The 22,937-nt window shown below is 48.3% G+C and overlaps 1 protein-coding gene and 1 long non-coding RNA gene across 9 annotated transcripts; one reads left to right on the top strand and one right to left on the bottom strand.

The window, feature by feature from the left end:
* Window positions 1–338: 338 nt before the first annotated feature.
* Window positions 339–13,487, bottom strand: LOC129029949 (uncharacterized). 6 transcript variants are annotated; one of them, XR_010123160.1, is made up of 4 exons: window positions 12,720–12,811; window positions 11,651–11,955; window positions 9,429–11,245; window positions 339–7,000 (listed from the first exon to the last, which is right to left on the bottom strand). It is a non-coding gene; the product is annotated as an uncharacterized LOC129029949 (long non-coding RNA). The 6 variants fall into 6 exon arrangements; XR_010123157.1 differs by lacking the exon at window positions 12,720–12,811 and adding an exon at window positions 12,239–12,335 and having other exon boundaries at window positions 11,651–11,960; XR_010123161.1 differs by lacking the exon at window positions 12,720–12,811 and adding an exon at window positions 12,239–12,335 and having other exon boundaries at window positions 11,104–11,245; window positions 11,651–11,960.
* Window positions 12,583–18,158, top strand: ID2 (inhibitor of DNA binding 2). 3 transcript variants are annotated; one of them, XM_054474733.2, is made up of 4 exons: window positions 12,583–13,037; window positions 15,569–16,228; window positions 16,545–16,608; window positions 17,387–18,158. In XM_054474733.2, the coding sequence occupies exons 2-3, from the start codon at window positions 15,674–15,676 to the stop codon at window positions 16,599–16,601; spliced, it is 612 nt and encodes a 203-aa protein (XP_054330708.1). In that variant the 5' UTR covers window positions 12,583–13,037; window positions 15,569–15,673; the 3' UTR covers window positions 16,602–16,608; window positions 17,387–18,158. The 3 variants fall into 3 exon arrangements, with proteins under 3 accessions (XP_054330708.1, XP_054330709.1, XP_054330707.1); XM_054474734.2 differs by having other exon boundaries at window positions 12,599–12,995; XM_054474732.2 differs by lacking the exon at window positions 12,583–13,037 and adding an exon at window positions 14,950–15,237.
* Window positions 18,159–22,937: the final 4,779 nt, after the last annotated feature.

Raw genomic sequence — 22,937 nt, 5'->3', positions numbered from 1 at the left:
ACCCCGTTCAAGATCCTGGGTGGGCCACGCAGGGTAAGGACGACTGGGCTTTCTACCTGAAGCTCTCGAACTGCACTCATGTTCCAGAAAGAACCCCATCTCAACTTCTGAGATGAGGATTGTTTCTGCTGGCATTTGGTGCCAGGATCCCAGCTTGACTCCAGTTGTCACAAATCCCAGGTTTTCTCGACGCTAACAGAAGAGCCCAAGCAAAGGGCAAAGGGACACTCCCAGAACACCCGGGAGGCTTATCCTTCCGCCGCTCCTTTGGTTTTCTTGGACTCTCTGCTTAGAAACCTACAACGTGAAATCCAGTCATGGAAGCAGCCACAGAACAGTTTTTTTTTTTTCTGGTCAAATTTATTACATGATAAATTAGTATATTGTTATATAATCATTTCAATATAGAGTGTATAACAGCATGCACATCTCTGTCCCCCAGCCCAAGAAACAGCACATTCGGCATGCACCACTGAAGCTCCTGGAGTAAACCTCCAGCCCTGGTCCTCGGCCCCCGCCTGGAGAAGTAACCATCTGGACTCAGCACTTCTGGCCCTCGACACTGCTCCATACTTTCATACTCATGTTGGAAACAATGAGTAGTGTTGTGTTGTTTGTTTGAACACTCTGGATACACCAGCATCATATTGGACATATACTTCTGTGGCCAGGTGTTCTTCTCCCATCCTTATGTCTTTTATCTTCATCCATTTTGACGTGTACAGCTCTAGTCCATTTATTTTTACTGCTCTCTAGAACTCCACTGTAGGGCACTCCCACATTATCCCCTCTCCCATAGATGGAAACTTAGATGTTTTCATAATTACAAACAAATGCCGCAGTCAACACGTGTGCACATTCATTCGCATGCCCACGGCTGGAACTGTGGGGTCAAGGATGGGCACATCTTCAGTTCTACTGAGAATGCCCCTTTGCCTTCCAGTGTGGTGGGATTGATGCCCATGCCCCCTGGCAGTATTGGAGAATTCCCACTGCTCCACATCCTCACCAGATTTCCAGATTTTCTGTTGTCAGACTTTTTAATTTTTGCCAATCTCATGGGTGTGTTGCACCATGGTAAATCAAGTCCTAACAAGGGCCAAGAGGCCTTATGCCAACACCATCTGGCTGCCACAATTCCACCCCCACACCACCCCACTGTACACCTTCCTACACTTATTTCCTATTCCCTTCCTGGACTCACCGCGTTTCTGCCACCCTGGCCTCGATGTTCCGTGTATGCACCAGGCACTCATGCCTTGGAACTTTTGCACTGGCTGTTCCATCTTCCACAAATGCTGTTCCCCAGGTACAGTCATGTTCTCTCCTTGCTTTCTTCAAGTCTCTGTGCAAATGTCACCTTCTCAGTGCAACCTATTGGGGCCACCTTATTCACAACTGTACCCAATCCTTGCTCCTGGCACTTCTCCTTTATCACCTACACCTTTATCACCTTCTAATAACCTATGTGATTCACTCACCAATTTTATTTCTTTCTCTCTTCCCATCAAAATGTAACATCCAGGTGGTGAAGGATTGTTGTTGATTTTGTTTACTGGTATTTCCTAAGTTCTGAGGAGAGTGCTTCGCACATAATAGGTGTTCAGTAAATACTTGCTGAACACATGGATGATGAATGGAAGGATGGATGGAAGGATGGATGGATGGATGGATGAAGTGATCGATGGATGATGGGATGAATGGATGGATGGATGAAGGGATGAATGGATGGATGGATGGTTGGATGGAGCAATGGATGGATGGAGTGAGCAATGGATGGATGAATGAAAAGATGAATGGATGAATGGATGGAAGAATGGATGAAGGGATGAATAGATAAATGGATGGATGGATGGATGGATGGAGGAATGGATAGATGGATAAAGGGATGAATGGGTGAATGGATGGATAAAGGGATGGATGAATGTAAATGGATGGATGGATGGATAAATGAATGGATGGATGAAGGGGCAAATGAATGGTAGACGATGGATGAAGGGATGAGTGGATGAAGGAATGGATGGATGGATGAAGGGATGAATGAGTGGATGGATGGACGCATGGATGAAGGGAAGAATGGAAGGAAGGATGGATGGATGGATGGATTGATGGATGGATGAAGGGATGGATGGATGGATGGATGAAGGGATGGATGGATGGATGAAGGGATGGATGGATTGATGAAGGGATGGATGGCTGGATGGAGTGATGGATGAAGGGATAAATGGATGGATGAGGGGATGGACGGATGAGGGGATGGATAGATGGATGGATGGATGGATGTCTTAAAGCTCAAAGTCATTTGTGCTACTGTTCACACTGGCTGCAATATGTGAGCTTGGAAAAGCAGTCCTTTTTTCCAGCCTGAGGTAAGATCTGATTCTTCACAAGGCTGTTTCACTACTGACATGTTTTCATCAGATACGTTTGCATGTTCATTAACTCATGTAAACATTATTAAAAGGACTATGTAAACAGCTTCCTACACGTTTCCTCTTGCTTTCATTCAGGTATAATTATATGAAAACACAATGTACCATATGTGCCAATGGGCCATCCCCTTTCTTGGGCTTCCAAATGACAATTCCCCTCTGCAAACACACTCAGATACCAGGTCTTTACATTTCTCCTTCTAGTCCAAATCTAATCTGCCTTTTGAAGACAAAAATCTCAAAGCCCCTGCCCAGTGATACGGCAGCCAACAATGTCCATTCTCACCCTAATATGGTCTAGGAACTCACTCTTACCTTTAAAAGTGCTTTGCAAATTGTAAAGGGGTATTCAAAAATGTTTATTTCCTCCTTCACTGTACCCTTGTCACAACTATTCAAATAGTCATAAACATTCAATGCTGCCAAACATGATGGTGGTTTCCAATCCTCTTCACCCTACCCAAGTCCAACATGTCACCCCTCCACTTGTCACTATGTCCCCTCACACAGAAAACATCTCAGAAACAGGCATGAGTGTCCTGACAGCTGAAGAGGAATAAGTATGCTCAAGGTCACTGAAAGTGACTGGCCAGCAGCCTCTAAATCAGTTTTATTTTCTTCCTGGGATACTACTCGTCTAGATCTTCCAGCCTCCCTCGCAGTTAGGTGTGGCCATGTGACCGAGTTCTAACACAGTGGTTCTCAACCAGGACAATTTTGCCTCCCGGGGACATCTAGCAATGTCTGGAGAGGAGGCAACTGTGGTTGTCACAACTGGAGGAGACAGGAGGGTTCTATGGGAATCTAGTGAGTCTCTGAGGCCAGAGAGCATCCTGCTGAACATTCCACAATGCACAAGACAGCCCCTCACAACAATAAACACCATTCACAGGCTTTGTGGCTTTGTTCTAACTCTGATTAGCCTTTGGCCAGCTCAAATGCCCATGGTACCAAAATCCTACACTCACCCTGTACTAATAGTTGAGAAACCCAGTTCTAACCAATGGAATGTGAGCTAATGCGTTGGAGCCAATTCCTTGCCTGATCCAGAAAAACCAGCCAAGTGCAGTTGTCCAAGCTCTTTCCTCTTCCTTAGTCTCGGTGGAGATGATCCCAGGCACCTTGGAAGCCACAAGCTGAATACAATGGGGCCACAAAAATGGGAAGAGCTTGCATCTGTCACTGCCTGAATGAGAGCTGTCTGCCCATCAGTAACACACATTTTACACTATGAAATAAACTAGCATGTTAGAGATCTGGGTTTGTTCAAGATACCAGCTGGCATTAGCTAACTCAGTCACAAATACTTTTGCTTGTTTTCTTGAATAGATTCTCCAATTTATGGAGCTATATTTGAGCCAACATCACCTGGGGGACATCTGGATTGGCCAGTCCTATCTCAAGTGGGAGAGGGACCTCCAGGGTACATTTCTCTGGAAATCAATTTATAACTGATATAATGAGCTGGCTTATGCAAAGACACAGGAGGGGTCTGTGGGCCCATTTAAGTCTCTGAGGAACTTTTGAAATTGGTACTCTTTAGATAAGCTCACTACAGTTCACCTCTGGCCATTCTAGTCCTATAGGACTTCAAATTTGAATCTCTATACTCTATATGCTGCAAGTTTAGTCGAAGATGTCTTCTCTTGCCCAGTTATCTTAACCAGTCAGAGCTTAGTAAAAATAAATGCAAGTTCCTATTTCTTTACAGATTTACTATATCTGTCATAAGGAGTTTTTGCAATTGTAGTGATCATTTACTGAGGAGGTTGCTAAATTTAGCAGATAAAATATAAGGACATACTCATACTAAGAAAAATTATTCTATTCATTGTCCAGCCAAAACTTAAATTTAAATAGGTTTCCTGCATTTTATCTGGCAACCGTATTTACTGAGCACTTATATTTTTTCAGGTACTACGTCTGAGACACATTCGAATCCTCAAAATAACACTGAGCGGGGCGCCACTATCATCTCCATTTTCAAATGGGGCAAGAGAATGCAAAAGGCTAGGTTCTCTCCCTGGGTCACAGCCCACCTGCCATTGGCAGTGCTGGGATCCCAAAGCAGCCAACACATGGGCTCTTCTCGCCTGGTCCAATGCTCAGAGATGTGCCCGCAGGCAGGATCTGCTCAGGGAATGCTCCCTATTTCACCACCATTCCTTTAAAACCTACAGAAAGCATAGCCTTTTTTTCTAATGGGCAATCATCAAAACAAAGTGGCTGTAAGGGAACCTGAAGATGTGGTGAGGATGGTTAAGAATATCTTATTTAAAGCTTTCATGTTTTGGAACTATTGTAAAATATCCATAGTAAATATTTCCTTTTTTAAAGCTTGCATTTCTCTCAGAGATAGGTAAATGGACGTGATCCAGTTGCAGCAAGTCTTAGGAGGTGACTCGGTGCAAACATCAGGAGCACAGACTTTGAAGTCAGATGGGCGTGGGCTTAGATTCTGGTTCCACCATCTCCTGGCCATTCTGGCGTGGGCGGGTTACCTGGGCATCCTTCACACTGGCAGTTTGCTGGCCTGCAAGACGTGAAAGCAGCAGTCTCCATCTGAGGGCTCTGTAAGGGCTCAGTGGAGAAGCAGGTGAGGAAGCGCTGCCCATCCTTTACATATGGGAACCTGGGGCTCATGGTAACTCATCTTAGGACATGCTGCAAACCAGGGGTGCAGGTGCTCCTAGAGACGAAAGAAACAAAGGACTGGGTGGGAACCAAGAGCTCAGGCTCAGGGAGGGACAGACTGGGGGAGCCCTCAGCCTCACTCCCCAGGCCCCAACATGCACTCCACCCCCATAACAGCAGCAACCAAAGAACCTCATCCCACTTTATTGCAAGGATTGCCTGCTTTTGCATTTCTTTAGTGGCTCCTCCTGGAGAATTCAGGACTCATGACTTGAACTAGCAGGACTTGATGAACTGTAACTGCATCCACCCACTCCTGACTGCTTTCTCAGGATCAGAAATGGCCACACTGGGATTGTGTCACTGGGCAACACCATCCCAGGAGTTCCTGCACCTTAAATCAACAAGACAATGGGAGAAAGAGCCTGATCCTAAACCTGGAAGCATGATCATCACTCCACACTCAAATTCTTTACATTGTTGTTGTTTTTTTTTAATGTTGAAATCACTTTAAAATCTTGATAAAGAGAAGTGACGCCTCTGAGATGTTTCTGTGACACTGTTTCTGCAGTGTCTGGAGGTACCAGATGCTCTCACTGCCTTTCCAGGAAACTGTGCGGCCCACAGGCAGTCACCTCTCACCAGTGAGGCTTCCTTGTGTCTCCAGGGCCCCTGAGCTGTTAGCCATTCATCATACCTGGTTTTGGTTCAAAACATACAGTCATCACATAGGGTTATCAATTCTATATCTTGGGGGATAATTGGTAGGGGTTCTTATTGGTTAAAAAAAAATCCTAAGAATATACTAGACATATATCAAATAAAACCTGTATTTCTTTTAAAATTAAGGCACTTTTAGGTGGGGTGCAGTGATGCCTGTAATCCCAGCACTTTGGGAGGCTGAGACAGGCAAATGACTTGAGCCCAGAAGCTCGAGACCAGCTGGGTAACATGGTGAAAACCCATCTCTACAAAAAAATACAAAAATTAGCCAGGTGCAGTGGCTCACATCTGTAATCCCAACAGTTTGGGAGACCAAGGCAGGAGGACCACTTGAGCTCAGGAGTTTAACAACAGCCAAGGCAACATGACGAAACCTCGCCTCTAAAAAAATACAAAAATTAGCCAGGTGCAGTGGCATGTGCCTGTAGTCCCAGCTAGTCAGGGGACTAAGGCAGCAGAACTGCTTGAGCCCAGGAGGTAGAGGTTGCAGTGAGCTATTGCACCACTGCACTCCAGCCTGGGTGACAGGAGTGAAACCGTCTCAAAAAAGAAATAAATAGCTGGGTGCTGTGACACATGCCCATAGTCCCAGCTACTTGGGAGGCTGAGGTAGGAGGATTGCTTGAGCCCAAAAGGTTGAGGCTGCAGTGAACCATGATCATGCCACTGTACTCCAGCCTGGGCAACAGAATGAGACCCTGTCTCAAAAAAAAAAAAAAAAAAAAAAAAAAAAAGGCAAGTTTGTTGGATGTAGGGATATGTTTATTTTATACACTATAAATCATGTTGTTATAAAACTTTCAGGAAAAACACACAAATAAATTATCAATGATTACAACTACAATGAATGCACAAGATAGTACCTAGAAACTCTGTACCCCCAATTTCTCTTTTGGAGGCCACTTTATGAAACAAATCACCCACAAAAGTATTGGCTTACGACAATGAGTTACTCTACAGTCCCACTGGCCAGGCTCCAGCAGGCAGCCTCACTATGTCTTGTGTGCGTGGTCAGTTGGTGGCTGGGGCTGAGGTCATCTTACTGGGCTGGACATCCACGGAGTCCTCTTTTATTCCCAGCCAGGTGCTCAGCCGGGATGACTGAGGCTGGCCCCTTTTTTAGCCCTTTCCATGTGGCCTCTTCCTGCCACCATCTTGGACTTCCTCACTGCATGGTGATCTCAGAGATGTCTGCATTTGTTACATGGTGACTGTAGGAGAGAAGCCAAAAAACCAAAACCTTTTAGACTATAACCGCCCCACTATAACCAAACGCCACAGAAAAGACTGTGGCCCCAACTCTAACCCCAACAGCAAAGGGGAGTGGAGAGCTAGATGGCCCCCCTCAGTCTGCTGTCAGGAGACACCACCCTGAACAACAGGATGGTGTCAGAGAAGGTGTGGTGGGGAGCAGACAGTCATCCCTGCAGGTCAGCAATGAGCATCAGCAGAGGCCACCTGGGAGCCTGAACACCCACCCACCCCATCCACCACCCAGGGGATAATCAGGCACTGCTCTCTCCCCACTGAGGTTGTCAAGGTTGAGTAAGAACTGTGACATTCATCACCTTCCAGTGGTAAGATGCCTCCACCCCACAATGTCAATGGAGGCCACGTGAGGAGCACCTCCTCCCAAGACAGGGTGGTGCAGCAGAGGCCGCTATAATAGAAGATTTAAATAAGCTCCAGATCATAGCATAACCCCCAAAACGCCCAGGTTTCAAGAAAAAAGAAAAAAAAATCATTCATCATTCCAAGAACCAGGAAAAGCTCAACTTGAACGAGAAAAGACAATCAACAGTTGCCAACACTGAGGTGACACAGATGTTGGAATAATCTGACAAGGACTCTGCAGGGGCCATCAGAAAAATCTTCTAATGAGCAATTATGAACAGGCAAAAAAAAAAAAAGATGAAAAAATAGAAAACTCAGTAAAGAAGCAGAAGATGTAAAGAAGAATGAAAGGGAAATCTTAAAACTGAAAAATACAATAACCAAAGTAAAAACGCATTGAATGGACTCAAAAGAACAGTGGAGAGGGCAGAGGAAACCATCTGTGAACCTGAAGACAGAACAACAGAAATTGACCAACTGAACAACAGAGAGAAAACAGATTTTTAAAAAATATATTAACATAGTCTCAGGGACCTCTGGGATTATAATAAAAGATCTAACATCAGTGTCATTGGAGTTCTGAAAAGGGAAGAGAAAAAGGGCAGGGCTGAAAAAGCATGTGAAGAAATAATGGTTGAAAATTTACCAGGTTTGGCAAAAGAAGCTGTCTAGAGAACCTCAAACAGAATAAACCCAAAGAAATCCCTGCCAAGATAGATCATAGGCAAACTTCCAAAAATGAAAGACAAATCAAGGAGAGAGAAACCACACCTTACTTACATTGGGGAAAAAGCAATTCAAATAACAGCAGATTTCATATGAGAAATCAGATTTTGTCATGAGAAACCTTGATAGAAGGAAGAAAGCACCACAGAAGGTCAGGTGCTAAAAGGAAAAAACGCTGTCAACCCCAAATTCTATATCCAGCAAAAATATCCCGCAGGACTGAAGGCAAGAACAAGACTTCAGATGCAGGAAAACTAAGGGAACATGTCACCAACACACCTACCCTAAAAGACTGTCCAAAAAATGCTCTTGAAACAGAAGGAATTAATCAAAGGGAGAATAATGGAATATCAGGAAGGAAAAAACAAAGGAAAAAGAGAAAATGTGGGTAAGTATAACAGATTTTCCTTCTCTTGAATTTCTAGAAACAAGTGTACAGTTCCTTAAAGCTGGGGTCCCCAAAACCCCAGGCAGTGGGCTGGTACCAGTCTGTGACCTGTTAGGAATCCCAGGCAGAGCAGGAGGTGAGCAGTGAATGAGCATTACTCCCTGAGCTCCGCCTCCTGTCAGATCAGCCACAGCATTAGTTCTCATAGAAGCGCAAACCCTACGGTGAACTGCACGTGCCAGGGATCTAGGTTGTGGGCTCCTTAGGAGAATCTAATGCCTGATGATCTGAAGTGGAACAGTTTCATCCCAAAACTGTACCCCTAGTACCCACCACCCATCCCCCAGCCCCACTCCCTCAACCCTCCCCCAACCCCCCATTGGAAAAATGGACTTCCACGAAACCAGTTCCTGGTGCCAAAACGGTTGGGGACCGCTGCCTTGAAGGGTCCAAGTAGGCTCATTCTCACGCAGCAGTCTGCCTACTGCAGGGTTCATTTAAGAGGCCATTTATCCAGGGCTCATTTAAGAGGCCAATTATTTATCTGAAGCTTCTCAAATTGTGGTCGCCACACCACTGGCATCAGCATCTCCTCGCCATGCTTGCTTAAAATGCTATATCCTGGGCTGCTCACCAAACCTACTGAATCAGAATTTATATAGGTGGCCACAGAACTCTGGGTGTAAACATGGGTATCTTACATACACTAAGGTTTGAAAAGTCCTAAGATGTCAGTTGACCTTTAGTTAACAAAGGGTCAAACTCAGTCATTCAGTGTTAACTTGGAAGAAAAATGAGAACAAACTGTTTTCACAGATTCCTGGCTCTTGGCAATCCAGCCGTCCAGGACTGGAATACATTTCAAGGTTAAAAGAGTAATCAATGCTCCACCTGGAGTCAAGGTTACACACCTTTGCACAATGGCAGGCTGTCCTAGGAAGTGCTGGCTGGAGTCTAGGCCACCACAGAGGAGTCTGTCATTCACGTGTGCCTGCGTTTCTTCCTCTCTGAAATGGGGGCAGCCTTTCCAAAGTCTTGGGGTCAAGGTGAACAGCAAAAGAGGTGTGCCGTGCACAGGCGTGTAAAAGACTATTTTTTACCTAAAGTGAATGTTTACTCTCTCCTTAAAGAGGGCCTTCGTGTTGCCCTTTTTTCTTTGAAAGGGAACGTCTGTCTCTGTATTCTTCACACAGAATCCTAGAAAGTCAGGCATGATGGTTAAAATTAAATGTACGCCTTAATTTACCCATCTTTTTCTGCGGAGTCCTGATGAAGGGCAGGCCTAGGACTAAACAGGAGAGGCCCTGATGTCAGCGGAGGCAGGAAGAGGCCGGGAAGAGCCCAGGACCCACCGCAGAGCTAACCAGGGCGATGTGCGCTCCACCAGCTACAGCGTAAATCCTTCGCCCCGTGCCTAGGACTGCTCCTCCAAGAACTCCTCCAGGTCCCCTCCGCCCGCGGTGTCTCCACGTTCCCTCCTAGAGATACAGCCTTAGGTCCTGCCCCTCCCGCAGAATGGTTCGTGGTGACGCGCGGCTGGGGTCTTGCAGGACTCGCGCACGCACTCTCTCTAACTGGAGAGGAAAAGTCTGCAAACTGTCATTATTATGAGGAGAGGGCTGAATCTGGGAGTAAACGCCTTAAAAATGCGGCAAGGGGAAGAAGGAGTTGAAACTATTGAAAAATCTGTCCACCAGCCAACTCGCGCTGGCGCCGCCTGGGTAACACCAGTGCCTGGGCGATCGGTTCGCCTGCCTCCCCGGCCGAAAAGGGGCTGTGCCCCAAAGCCCTTGTCCTGTGCCCAGGACAAGTGCGTCCCGGCCAGTCCCTAGCCCGTCCCAGGGACCCGGACAGGGCTCACAGGGCGGCTGCCCCAGCTGGGAGCGCACGTGGTGCGAGGCAGGCGGGTTCCTCCTCACTGAAGTCATGGACTTGGCTCGCTGCGGAGGGGCCGGCGCGCGAACGCGGCTTGAGCCAAAAAAGAAAAAGCGCACACAATGTGTTTCTTGTTAGGGACTGCAAGCCGGGGCCTCGGGTTTTGCCTTTTGGTGCCGCATTATAATATTAAGATGCAGTTAGATTCCGGACAAGCCCGCCCTTGTCGCTGGCTGGAGCAGATTCCCACGGACGCTGGTGGGCAGAGGAGGGGTGGCCTGTGTGCTGCGCTGTGGCGCGGGGGCGCACAGGGGATGGAGGGAGGGTCCCTGCATGACCTAGGCTCCCTGCGGTGGCCGGACCCCAAGACTCGCGCCTCGGGGCGGCGCAGACAAGGCGACGCCAGCCCTGCTCCCGCCAGCTCGCGGGCGGCCCAAGATTGTTTTCCGAGACCTTATCTCTCGCTCAAGTTTTCTTTTTTAATTTGGTGACCGGAACAAAAGACACAGGAAAATCCTTTGTGAAAGCTAACGCAGCCACAAATCGGGGCACTTCACAGCATTTGTAACAAAATATTTGCAGTGTCCGTAGTTAAATCGGCCCCTCCGCCAAACTTCCCAAACTTTGCTTTCTTTGAACCAAGCTGAAAAGTGATCTCCCTAAAAGGGGATCAGAAGGTTGCAAGCAATTGGATTTAGCAGGGAGTTCTACCTGGTGCTCTAGAGAGCTCTGGGCACACAGGACGGTGCGGGAATCCTGGAAGGAATAACAGCCTGAATGGTGGCAGGACAGGGGAGGAGCCACTGTTAAGCCGTGGTAGTCGTTGAAACGCTTTGTTAATGCCATTTATTAGCTGTGTGCGACAAGAAGTTTAAGAGGTTAGGCAGGTCTTCAAAAATATCCAAAAAGAGAAAAATAAACATTCCCTTGTTTGCTTTTTGTGGCTTTGCTCATTTTCTTCCCCTCGAGTGGCCCTTCATCTAAGGCTGTTTTAAACCCAAAATCGGTTATCTGGTTTCAGAGTAAGGGCTCCCTCTTGCCAAGGCATTAAATAAACAAGTAAAGCAAAAACTTGAATCCTTATGTAATCCAGATGCCGTTTCCTCGAAAACCACAACAAATGCTGCTAAACCAGACAACAGGACCGGGAACATTTGGCCCCCCAACCCCCACCCCACAACACAGCTTTAGGGCCAGCAGAGGACATTTACGTTCAGGAACTCCTCTCCAGGAGAGATGATAAATAATTGCTACTAACACTCTCAACTGCAGATGAGCACCCTTGAGGGATCCGGATGCCATAAACTGTCCGGGAATGTTGGCATCTGGTTCTTAAAGCCAGGACCCCAGGAGGCGTCTGCGTCTGCAAGCTGACTTGGAAGTTTCTGGCCTCTTGATGTTCTCATTCGAAAATGGTGCATTAGAAAGGGGATTGGTCTGGCCCGCGCTTTGTAGTGGTAATGAGGGCGCGAATCGCGCTAGGCTCTGCGCGCGCGAGGCTCCGCCGAGCAGGAGGAGTGGGGCTGCACATCCTCCCCGGCTCCCCCAGGGCGGAGAGGGGGACTGTTCTGGAAGAAAAAAGTGTTTATGCGCAACCTCCGAGGGTTCCGAGGAGTTAGGCAGTAGGACGGTGTGGAAGTTGGGGCGGGGGGGGGTCTTTCAATCTTTCAAACGTATTTTTAGGAATCCAGGATCAAAGCCATCCGGCGAGAAACCGAAATAATCCAAAGGAGTAAATAAATCTCGCCATGTGCTAAGACAGTGACCTTCTCCCCATCCACCCTTCCCTCGCGCCAGCCCCACCCTGAACGCCTCTGTTGCAAAAACAAATAAAATAAAGCAAAACCTTTTGCTTTGGCAACCTCTAAGCCACATTATGCCTCCTTTTGCAAAAGGAAGATTTCTTTCTTCTTGTCCCGGCTTTTTTCCTTCGTTCTCTCCTCCGCCCCTCACCCGCCTACCCCCCCCCCCCCATCCCTTTTCTTTTCTTCTCGGTCCTCCTTCCTTTCCCAAATCACTCGAAACTTAAGACGTGCAGCGGCTGCAGGTGCGCGCGGGCCGGCGGCCGGGCCGGGGCGAGCCTGGGACTGCCGGGCCTCGCAGGCATTGATCAGCTGGGCGCGCGCGCTGAGTGACGGCGCGGTTGCCATGGCAGCCGCCTGAGCGGCGCCGCGAGGACAAGGCTGCAGGGCGGCGTGAATGGGCGGCGTCACGCGCCTGGCGCCAGAGAGTCTGCTCCGGGGCTCCTGCTCCGGCCCCGCCGCGGCCTGGCCCGCGCGCCGCCGCCGCCGCCGCCGCCGCCGCCGCCGCCGCCGCCAATTCATCACCTGTCAGGGATCACTCGCGGGGTCACGGGCGGAATGGACACAGCTGTGAGAACAAAACCCGGGAAAGAAAGGCGAACGCTCCCCATTGCGCCAGATGTGCAGGGAGGACCTTGAGACGCGCCCCCCGCCCCCGCAGGCTCCTCCCGCCCCCCGGCGCATCACGCGGGGGTGGCAAAGGCTGCCTGGCCAGCGCAGAGCTCCCGACCCGGAGCTGCTTCTGATTACCGCGAGGGGCCCGGACGCGAGAGCCGCCGCGGGGCCTGCCCTAGAGGCGGAGTGAGTGAGCCCTGGAGCCAGGCTGGGGGACCTTACGGGCAGGTCTGTCGCTGCCACGGGGTGGGGGCGTCCCGGTGGGGAGTCGAGGGGGACCGCACCAACACCCACCAGCGGAAGCCCTGCACACCTTCCCACCGCCCGCGGATCTAGCCCTCCCTCCAGCTGGGGCCGTTTGAACTTTGCAGGCCTCAAATGCAAACCCACCTAAGCCACCAATAGACAGATTTTGACTTGCCTTTAAACCCACCTCGAAAATGCTCCGACACGATTTTCCCCCACGAAAGCAATTTTTAAGGTGATTTCATATTGGGCGTGCTGAAACAGACAGACTAGTAACTTAGGCCTTGTTTAAATCATTAACTTATACAGCTTCGTAATCCCCTTTAAATGATCTTTAAATGAATGTAAAACTGGGTAGCGTGCCAATAGAATCGAATTCAACACAGCCAGGCAGACTGGACTCTGACATGGCAGCTAAAGAAAGAAACACCAGAAAACTTTCACCATATTTAGCCATTTTACTACATCAGGGTACAAAAATGATCATGGGAGAAGGCACTGCCTTAATCAACTTTGCAAAGTGTAAAGTGAAACCGCACAATGCTCATTACCGCCCAGCCCAGAGCCTGGCTGTGGGGATAATGAGGCTGGCACGGATGTTAACATACGGTGTCCTTGGAAAAAGCTAGGAATGCGTCAGTATCGAAGAGCTGCAATGTCCAAGAATCATAAGTAATAATTTGAGAATCCCAAAGATGTTTGTTTACATTGGCTATTATTGTAAAATAGTCAAAGTATAACATCATGAACCAAAATAGTGTCAAAACAAAATCTGTTCCACTGTGGCACGTATGTGACAGAAACACATGCACACAAAGTACATCAAAAGGCTCGAACTGTGGGAGGACTCGGATAGTAAATCACTTCCAGACTTAATATCAGAAGAGATACGGTGCGTCCAACGCTGTCAGGGACAGAGTCGCAGGCAGCATTGCTTGGCCTTGGGAAGGCCCTCCGCAAATTTCTGGCTGGACAGGAAACCATTCACCTCCTTCCTCCAAACTGAGGGGGCTGAATTTCAGGAAGGTGAGCTCCACCTCAGCGCCACCCACTCTGCCTCCCTGGAGAGGCGTCATGGGGCGCATAGCTGTCACGTGACGGTCAGAGACTGCTGGCCCCACCAGCTGAGAAATTAATCATTAATTGAAAGAAAAAACAGTTTCCCCATTATCGAGCTTTTCTTTCAGCCTCTAGGCCTGCCCCTTCCGCTTTCTGAAATGCAAAGTAGGTAAAGATTGAGGCAGAAAGTAAATAAGATTTGAATATTGCCTTTCCTGGGGTTTTCTAGTTCATTGTTTTCTGGAGCAAATATTTTCAAAACAAGAAACTGACACACTGTGGTCAAGACGGAATTCTAGATAAGCTACAGTTATGTGAAAATTAAGGTATTTGAGTAAATAGCTGCACACTTTTTAAAATTTAGACTGAAAGAACGAGTTCTTAAAGATTTTCAGCCAAAAAAAAAAACCTTGAACCTGTATTCAATACCACTGCTGAAAAGATTCCAAACCTCATATATGACAGAATATTTTTTTTCTTAGTGTGAAGATGTCAATCAATGGCTAGGGCCACCTATCTGTCACAAAGCTTTGGAACTCCTCTAGGTGTTGGAATGTGACACCAGAAATCACAATTAGTGCATAATTAATCACATTACTTTGCCACCTACACTGAAGGGCACAGACCGGCAGCCTTTCAAGGGCAGTGTATGTAAATGTAGTTTCAACATGCAAATTCTCCTAATTATTTCCGATTAATACGATCATTATAATAGCCCTGCCTCCTTCTTGAAAAGGAACCCTGAAAGCGCCCTGCCTGTGAGAGCTCCTTAGCGACCGGCGAGGTTGGGCATGGTTTCCAATAAGTACTCATTTTCTTGAGTTTACAGTAATGCCTCCCGCGCTGCTCCGGGTTGCAAAAGCCCACACTAAGCCTGTCGTCGAATGCGTGCGTGGGTGGTTTGTTTGTGTTAACATAACTTTTCCTTATCTGAAGAGACGAACTCACTCTACAAACGTGACTCTTCAGTGACAACCTAATTTGCGTTTTCACTTTCTTCTGAAATGCTTTCTATCTTTCCTCACGCTCTCCCTCCGATGGGTTGCAGTGAACTGTGGCTTCCCCCCTGCGGTGCTGAACTCGCCCGTGTAGCTGTGATTTTAGAGCTGCCGACAGCTCCAAGGTGTGCAGGGCTTGGTCTGGGAACACCCCCAGGGCAAGGGTCTTGGCGCGCGCTTGGAATTAGAATTAGGAATGCACATTTAGGCGCCCAGGGTCTGCCCCCTTCTCCCTCCTCCCTCCCCCCTCCCCCTTCCCCTCCCCTCCCCCATCTTCCCTTCTCTCCCTCCTCCTCTCCCTCCTCCCGCCTCCCTCCCCCCCGCACCCGCCTCCCTCCTCCCGCCTCCCGCCTCCCGCCTCCCCGCTCCCCGCCCGCCCCCCTCCTCCCCGCTCCCCTCCTCTCCGCTCCCCGCCCGCCCCGCACTTACTGTACTGTACTCTATTTACCACCCCAGCTGGGCTCGCGCCCCGCCCACCTCGCGGGGATTGGCTGCGAATGCGGAAGACCCAAGCCCACGCCCCGCGCCCGCGTCCGCCAATGGGAGCCCCCGCTCGGCTTGATGGACGCGCCACCTTCCGCCAATGGGGACGAAGGGAAGCCCGAGCGTGTGGCCCCGGCGAGTGCGGATAAAAGCCGCCCCGCCGGGCTCGGGGTTCATTCTGAGCCGAGCGCGGTGCCAAGCGCAGTTAGCTCAGCAAGCGGTAGCGGCGGCCTGAGCTTCGGGGCAGCCAGCTCCCTCCCGGTCTCGCCTTCCCTCGCGGTCAGCATGAAAGCCTTCAGTCCCGTGAGGTCCGTTAGGAAAAACAGCCTGTCGGACCACAGCCTGGGCATCTCCCGGAGCAAAACCCCGGTGGACGACCCGATGAGCCTGCTGTACAACATGAACGACTGCTACTCCAAGCTCAAGGAGCTGGTGCCCAGCATCCCCCAGAACAAGAAGGTGAGCAAGATGGAAATCCTGCAGCACGTCATCGACTACATCTTGGACCTTCAGATCGCCCTGGACTCGCATCCCACTATTGTCAGCCTGCATCACCAGAGACCCGGGCAGAACCAGGCGTCCAGGACGCCGCTGACCACCCTCAACACGGACATCAGCATCCTGTCCTTGCAGGTAAGACCTGCTCCGGGGCCCCCGCCCCGCCCGCCGCACACTCCCGCGGTCGTCTGGGCTGTCACTAGAAGATCCGTAGCCCAGACGGTGACTTTCGCATGAGCTATTTAACTTTATTTTCTTAAGAATCTGATGTAGATTGAGCTGTGCGTGAAATTGCTAGTAAGTTCTGACATGTTAATGCGTCTTTGAATCTGAATTGTTACCATAAACGTGTTTAATGGAACTTGCTGGTCTGTGGATTACTTCAAAAAAAAAAAAACCTTTCTACTTAACATTGTTTTAACCTCGTACTCTTTATCCTCTTTCTCTCCAGGCTTCTGAATTCCCTTCTGAGTTAATGTCAAATGACAGCAAAGCACTGTGTGGCTGAATAAGCGGTGAGTGTTTGCTTGTGCCACCCGTGGGTAAACTGCTCCTCGGTGTGTGTGCGCGCGCGCGCATGTGTTTTTGCTTGTGTATCTATAAAATGTCTGATTTGGTAAATACATGCTTACTTCGCGGTGCTACCCGTACTACATTGTCTCACTAGACATGAAGGAGCTTGTAGCTCTGGGTGCTCGAGATCACAGAACATTTTCCTTTAAAAGGAAATGATGCCAATAACTTACTACGAAGGCGGCCGAGGAACGTGTGTATTGGCTTTGTAGCAAATGTAATGCCCTGGCTCTTCCTACGATTCCTCTGGTACTATGAGGTACTAACCTCCACTGTAATTAATCTTATCGCCACAAATTCCTTAGTGATCCTCCTTCCCTAAAACTATAGTCTTTTGGGATTCTCTGGGCTAGTTGAGGATTGCTACCCTGTGCCTTAGACCCTGTGATGTGGGATTCCAGACTTGCCTATCTGTTAACTAAAGGGCTGTTTTCAATCAAATAATTGTTACAAGAAGCAGACTGGCGCCTGTAGCACTGCTGTTGGAGATCCAAATAAGAGATTGGGTTGGGAAGTTTTTCCCTTGAGTCTCTGCTATTTTAATGTTTAATTTGCGCTGTCGAGGCGAGTGTGTGTGTTGCATCTGGACGCCAGGGTTTGCCCAATCTTTGAGTGTTTGGTTAAATGTTCAAACTGTGGCTTCCTCCCGGCGCCAGTCGCCCGCCTCTGCCCTTAGGTTACATTCTCTTAAACATGCCTTTCTCTCCCAATCTTTTGCAGGTGTTCATGACTTCTTTTTTTTCTTTGCACAACAACAACAACAACAACAAATTCACAGAATCTTTTAAGTGCTGAACTTATTTTTCAACCATTTCACAAGGAGGACAAGTTAAATGGACCTTTTTAAAAAGAAAAAAAAATGGAAGGAAAACTAAGAATGATCATCTTCCCAGGGGTGTTCTCTCACTTGGACTGTGATATTCGTTATTTATGAAAAAGACTTTTAAATGCCCTTTCTGCAGTTGGAAGGTTTTCTTTATATACTATTCCCACCATGGGGAGCGAAAACGTTAAAATCACAAGGAATTGCCCAATCTAAGCAGACTTTGCCTTTTTTCAAAGGTGGAGCGTGAATACCAGAAGGATCCAGTATTCAGTCACTTAAATGAAGTCTTTTGGTCAGAAATTACCTTTTTGACACAAGCCTACTGAATGCTGTGTATATATTTATATATAAATATATCTATTTGAGTGAAACCTTGTGAACTCTTTAATTAGAGTTTTCTTGTATAGTGGCAGAGATGTCTATTTCTGCATTAAAAAGTGTAATGATGTACTTATTCATGCTAAACTTTTTATAAAAGTTTAGTTGTAAACTTAACCCTTTTATACAAAATAAATCAAGTGTGTTTATTGAATGGTGATTGCCTGCTTTATTTCAGAGGATCAGTGCTTTGATTTTTATTATGCTATGTTATAACTGAACCCAAATAAATACGAGTTCAAATTTATGTAGACTGTATAAGATTATAATAAAACATGTCTGAAGTCAGTACTTGAATTCCGAGTGGTTTTTAAGATCTCTGGCATTCACTAGCTCTTTTCTCTCTCTCTCTCCCCCATCCCCCGACATACATATTGTTTTCTTTATCCCCTTCCTCATCCCCCCACCAGCACCCCTGATGCCTTTACTTGGGTACAGAGAATCTTATCAGATGTGTGGTAAGGCAGAGGGCTGAGTTGACACGGACTGGGGAGGCTTTGAGCACAGAAGTAAGTGCCTCTGAGTCCTTAAGGGAAAGCTTGGTTCTGTGCCTTAGGGCTGAGTTTAAAGCCAAGAATGAGTTGTGGTTGAGTCTGGGAGTGTGGAAGCACTACCTGTCTGAGTGGGCGTTAAGACGCTTCTCTGGAGTAAATGAAAGTTAATCAGGAGAAGAAAAGAGGCTGTACAGAATTCACAACATGATTTCAGGTTTAACGGAAGGCAGAAACACCAGAGGGTTACTGTTTGCCCAGGGAACTAAGCTGTCACCTGGCCCCGGGCTCCTGATGCCTCCTTGGCTTCGCCTGCGTCCACATCTGTAGCCCCCCCCCACCCCACCCACCGCCAGGCCTCCCGAGACAGGGCTGGGCTGGGCGCATTTTCCCGGACTTTTCAATCGCCCTCAGCCTTGACGGCCGCCCTGGACTGGAAGGAAGAGGCAGCGGGCAGAAGCCCTTCCAAGCCAAAGACCGCGCGGGTGGCCACGTGCTCAAGACTGGTCTGCGTTTTCGCTCCCGGGGCGCGAGGTGGGCTGGGAGGCTCTGGAAGGCGGGTCCCAGGTGGACGCGAACCGGGGGAGGAAGGGATCCGGGCGGGGCAGCAGCTCACCTGGGGCTCACCTGGGGCCGAACAGGTGTTCGGGCGGCGCCACCGAGGAGTCCGCGCGCCTCCCCGCCCTGACCCCCGATCGGTCCCCGCGGGCGCTGGCGCTGGAGAAGGGCGGGGGCCGTGGAGCCGCGGCCGCCCGGATCGCCCTGCGGATCCGCGCCGGGGACTGGGCTCTGCCGGGGCTAGCGCGGGGCGGTCGTGTGGTTGATCATCATACCCGGAGGACGCCCTGAGGGCCGTAGGGGCGGCTTCCCCGTCGCAGGCTACCCGCGGACCTGGCCCCCAGGTCCCCGCCACCTGTCGCCAGCCGCGGCCCCGGCCGACCTCTGCGCAGCGGGGAGGGAAGCGCGCCCTGGTCCCAACCCGACCCTGGCCTCGCCTCCGGGAGAGGCGCAGACGCCGGCCGCACGCTCGCCCCCCAGCCACGGGGACCCGCGCGTAGTCCGCTCGGACGGCCCTGGGGAGCGTCCCCGGACGGAAGCAGTGCGGGCGGGACCGTGGGGCGGCCCGGGCCCTTTCGAGCCCCTGCCGGGCACCGCTGGCGACGTTGGCCTCGGGACATCGGGAGCCGCCGCCGAGGCGCAGCGGCCCCTCCCGGAGGCGACTTCCCGCGGCGCCAGCCGCGCTGCCCGACTCCGGCCGTGGAGCCCGCGCGCCACCTGCTGGCCGGCACGAGGACGGCGGCTCGCGCGCGGGGCCTGGTGGGCCTGGGGCTTGGGGCCTGGGCACTGGGAACCCGAGGAGAAATCCGTGGGGTGGAGGAGGTCCCGGGAGAAAACGCCGGGGAGTGCGGCCTTTCCAAATGAGTGCTGCTCCAGCATGTGTACAGCCGTTTCCACGTGCGGATCTCATGTAATCTTTACTACTGCATAGCACAGACAGGATCCCCTTTTGCAAATTAGTACCTGCTGCCAACCTCTATGCTAGGTGCTGTCCCAGAGATTTGTAAAGAGATCAGACAGGATCCTGGTCTCAAAAAGACTATGCTTGGATTGTGGGGATAAATGAGTTGTGAAGTCACATGAAAGCCAGAATGCTTTCCCTTCTCTTTCCTGGAGGTTTTGTTTAATTTTGTATTAATTTTTCTGAACTGCTTAATAACTATTAACCAAGAACGCCAGCGTTAGTTAAAGCAGTGGGAGGTGGGAATTGGCCTCCTTTTCTTATTCCAAATCCTAATGAGAATCGATCACATTTCTTCCATTTAGTAGGATGTGACTGTAGGCTTCTGTTGTAATAGATACTGTTTCTCAATTTTTGGAAGAGCCCTTCAATTGCTAGCCTTGTTGGAAGGTTTTTTTTTTTTTATAGAATTTTAAATCATAATTTGTGAGTCAATTGGTAAAATACTTTTGACTGCATTTACTGATATTATTTTTCTCTGGTGGATTACACTGATATTTCTGATACTGAACTAGCCATGTGTTTCTGAAATAACTCCTACATGAACATCATATATTATTACTTTTTATATCCACCGTGGATTCTGTTAGCCAATATTTTATTTTTGAAAATGAAATGGAACTGTGATTTACTTTCTTGTATTGTCCGTAACTGGTTTTGGAATCAAGATCACACTAAGCTCAAACAATAAATGTACAGGTCAGTTTACATTTAATTTTAGCTTTCAAAGCCATGGCTGCATCCCTGAAGGTCGGCTAACGTGCAGTCTGTCTATTTCAGAGGTGAGCATTGAATTGTGTGCAGTGGCACACAACCAGGCAGTGGGCAGATGAACTCAGTCCAGCGCTTTTTCAGGAACATAAAAAGGACTTTCAAGTAGAATGTGAAGATGTAGACTCTAATAGAAAATAATATTCTTGTCAATAAGGAGCTGCTTTATAGAGCTTTTAAAATCCACAGCTAATAATTTATGCGGCTCTCTGCAGGGCAGGTGCAGAGCCATCCCAATCCCCTTCAGCTTGACACGCCACACATCCTTCCAATTTTTTATGCATTTTGCTACTGCAAAAAGGGGCTTCAGACTTTGAGTGTCTTTCTGGATGCTGATCCAGGAAACGTGTTGGATGTTTTTCTATTTCATCGTAAAGATAATTTGAAGGCCAGGGGCAGTGGCTCACGCCTGTAATCCCAGCACTTTGGGAGGCCAAGATGGGTGCATCGCTTGAGCCCTGGAGTTCAAGACCAGCCTGGGCAACATGGCAAAACCCCCTCTCTACTAAAAATACAAAAGTTAGTTGGGTGTGGTAGTGCACGCCTGTAGTCCCAGCTACTCAGGAGGCTGAGGTGGGAGGATCTGTTGAGCCCAGGAAGTCAAGGCTCCATGATTGTGCCACTGCACTGCAGCCTGAGTGACAGAGCGAGACCCTGTCTCAGAAAATTAATTAATTTAATTAAAGATAATTTGAGTCAGAGGCAGCATAAGTTGAGAAGCTCAACAACATGTGTTTTGTTTATGGCTGACTAAAGTAGGCACTATGAGGAGCACTGCCTGAAACTGTAAGGAAGGAAGGAAGGAGATTTTCCAGAGGCCCTGAAGGAAGATGCAACAGAAAGACAGTGGGAAGAGCATGCACACATTTGTGGCAGTCCTGAGTGAGGGCACCAATCCCAGTAAACTAGGGCATTGGCCAAACAGGAATTACAGACAAGTTTTTACAACCCTGTGAAGCAGGGCGTTGAAACTGATACTACCATCCAGGATCCTGGAAGGCCTGAAATCTCAGTTATAGATTAGAAAAAATAATACTCATTAGCTCAGGAAGATCATAAGGAAGCTTGTGTGTGGGCCTGAGCTCAAGAGGGAAATGAAAATCTCCTCTGAAAATTTTTACCCATAAACATGCCCTTATGGGCAATGGAGATTCAAATATGTACTACCTACTTGGTTTGAGAAGTTTTGATGCGGAGAAATTAACACAAAAATGGGTTTCTGGCTGGTGATACTCCTGGAGTGCCCGGAAGTGCAAAGCTTCTCTGGAGAGAAAATTTCTCAATACAGACTACACAGAATTCTCACATTTTCATGGTTGGGTGAAAGTCAGTTTATAATTCAAAAATTTTAAAAACACTGAAAACAATTTACCATGAGAGAATCAGTAGCTAAAATGAAGAGAAAGATTAGAAACAAAAGATCTAAAATGGCTATAAAGTAAGCACAACTAAGATGATTAAAGAAATTTAAAAATTAAGCAAAAACAAAAAATCACAATATACAGTATTATATATAAAGGAATAGGCAGATTTGAAAACGAACAACATCAAAGTGCTTACATATAGTTATTGAAATTGAAAACTCAATGAAAATGTTAAAACCCAGATTAAAAACTACTGGAGAGAGAATTAATGAACTGGAAGATGAACCTGAAGAAATTACCCAGAATGAGCACAGAGAGTTTATCTTTATGATAAGATAAATATGAACTCAAGATAAGAGACAGAAAGGATAGAGAGAGAAGCTCCAACAAGTATGGCAGACTGTACCAACTGGTTGTCGCAGTAGAAGGGAATCTGTCACAGTAAACATTCAAGCAACTTGAATGTTAGATAGATCTTCTCTTAAAGGCTTTTAGTCAAGCTAATATTCTGCACATATACATGTTTTGTTTTGTTTCAGACAGGGTCTCTCTGTCACCCAGGCTGGAGTGCAGTGGCATCGATCACAGCTCACTTCAGCCTCAACCTCCCTGGGCTCAGTTGATCCTCTCACCTCAGCCTCCTAAGTAGCTGGGACTACAGGTGTGCACCACCACGCCTGGCTAATTTTTTCTATTTTTTTGTAGAGACAGGATCTCACCATGTTACCCAGGTAGTCTCAAACTCCTGGGCTCAAGCATTCCTCCTGCCTTGGCCTCCCCGAATGCCGGGATTACAGGTTTGAGTCGCTGCACCCAGCCCTCATATACATGTTTTAAAAATTAAGACGAAAAAATCCAACACAATTAGAAATAGGAAAACAGTAGCAATAGAGTTCACAGATAAAGTAATCAACAGCCTGTA

The sequence above is a fragment of the Pongo pygmaeus genome, chromosome 12 (genome assembly GCF_028885625.2).
Source record: "Pongo pygmaeus isolate AG05252 chromosome 12, NHGRI_mPonPyg2-v2.0_pri, whole genome shotgun sequence".
Classification (NCBI taxonomy): Eukaryota; Metazoa; Chordata; class Mammalia; order Primates; family Hominidae; genus Pongo; species Pongo pygmaeus.
Note: the sequence above shows the minus strand (reverse complement) of the source record. Positions and strands in the feature narration are given on the sequence as shown.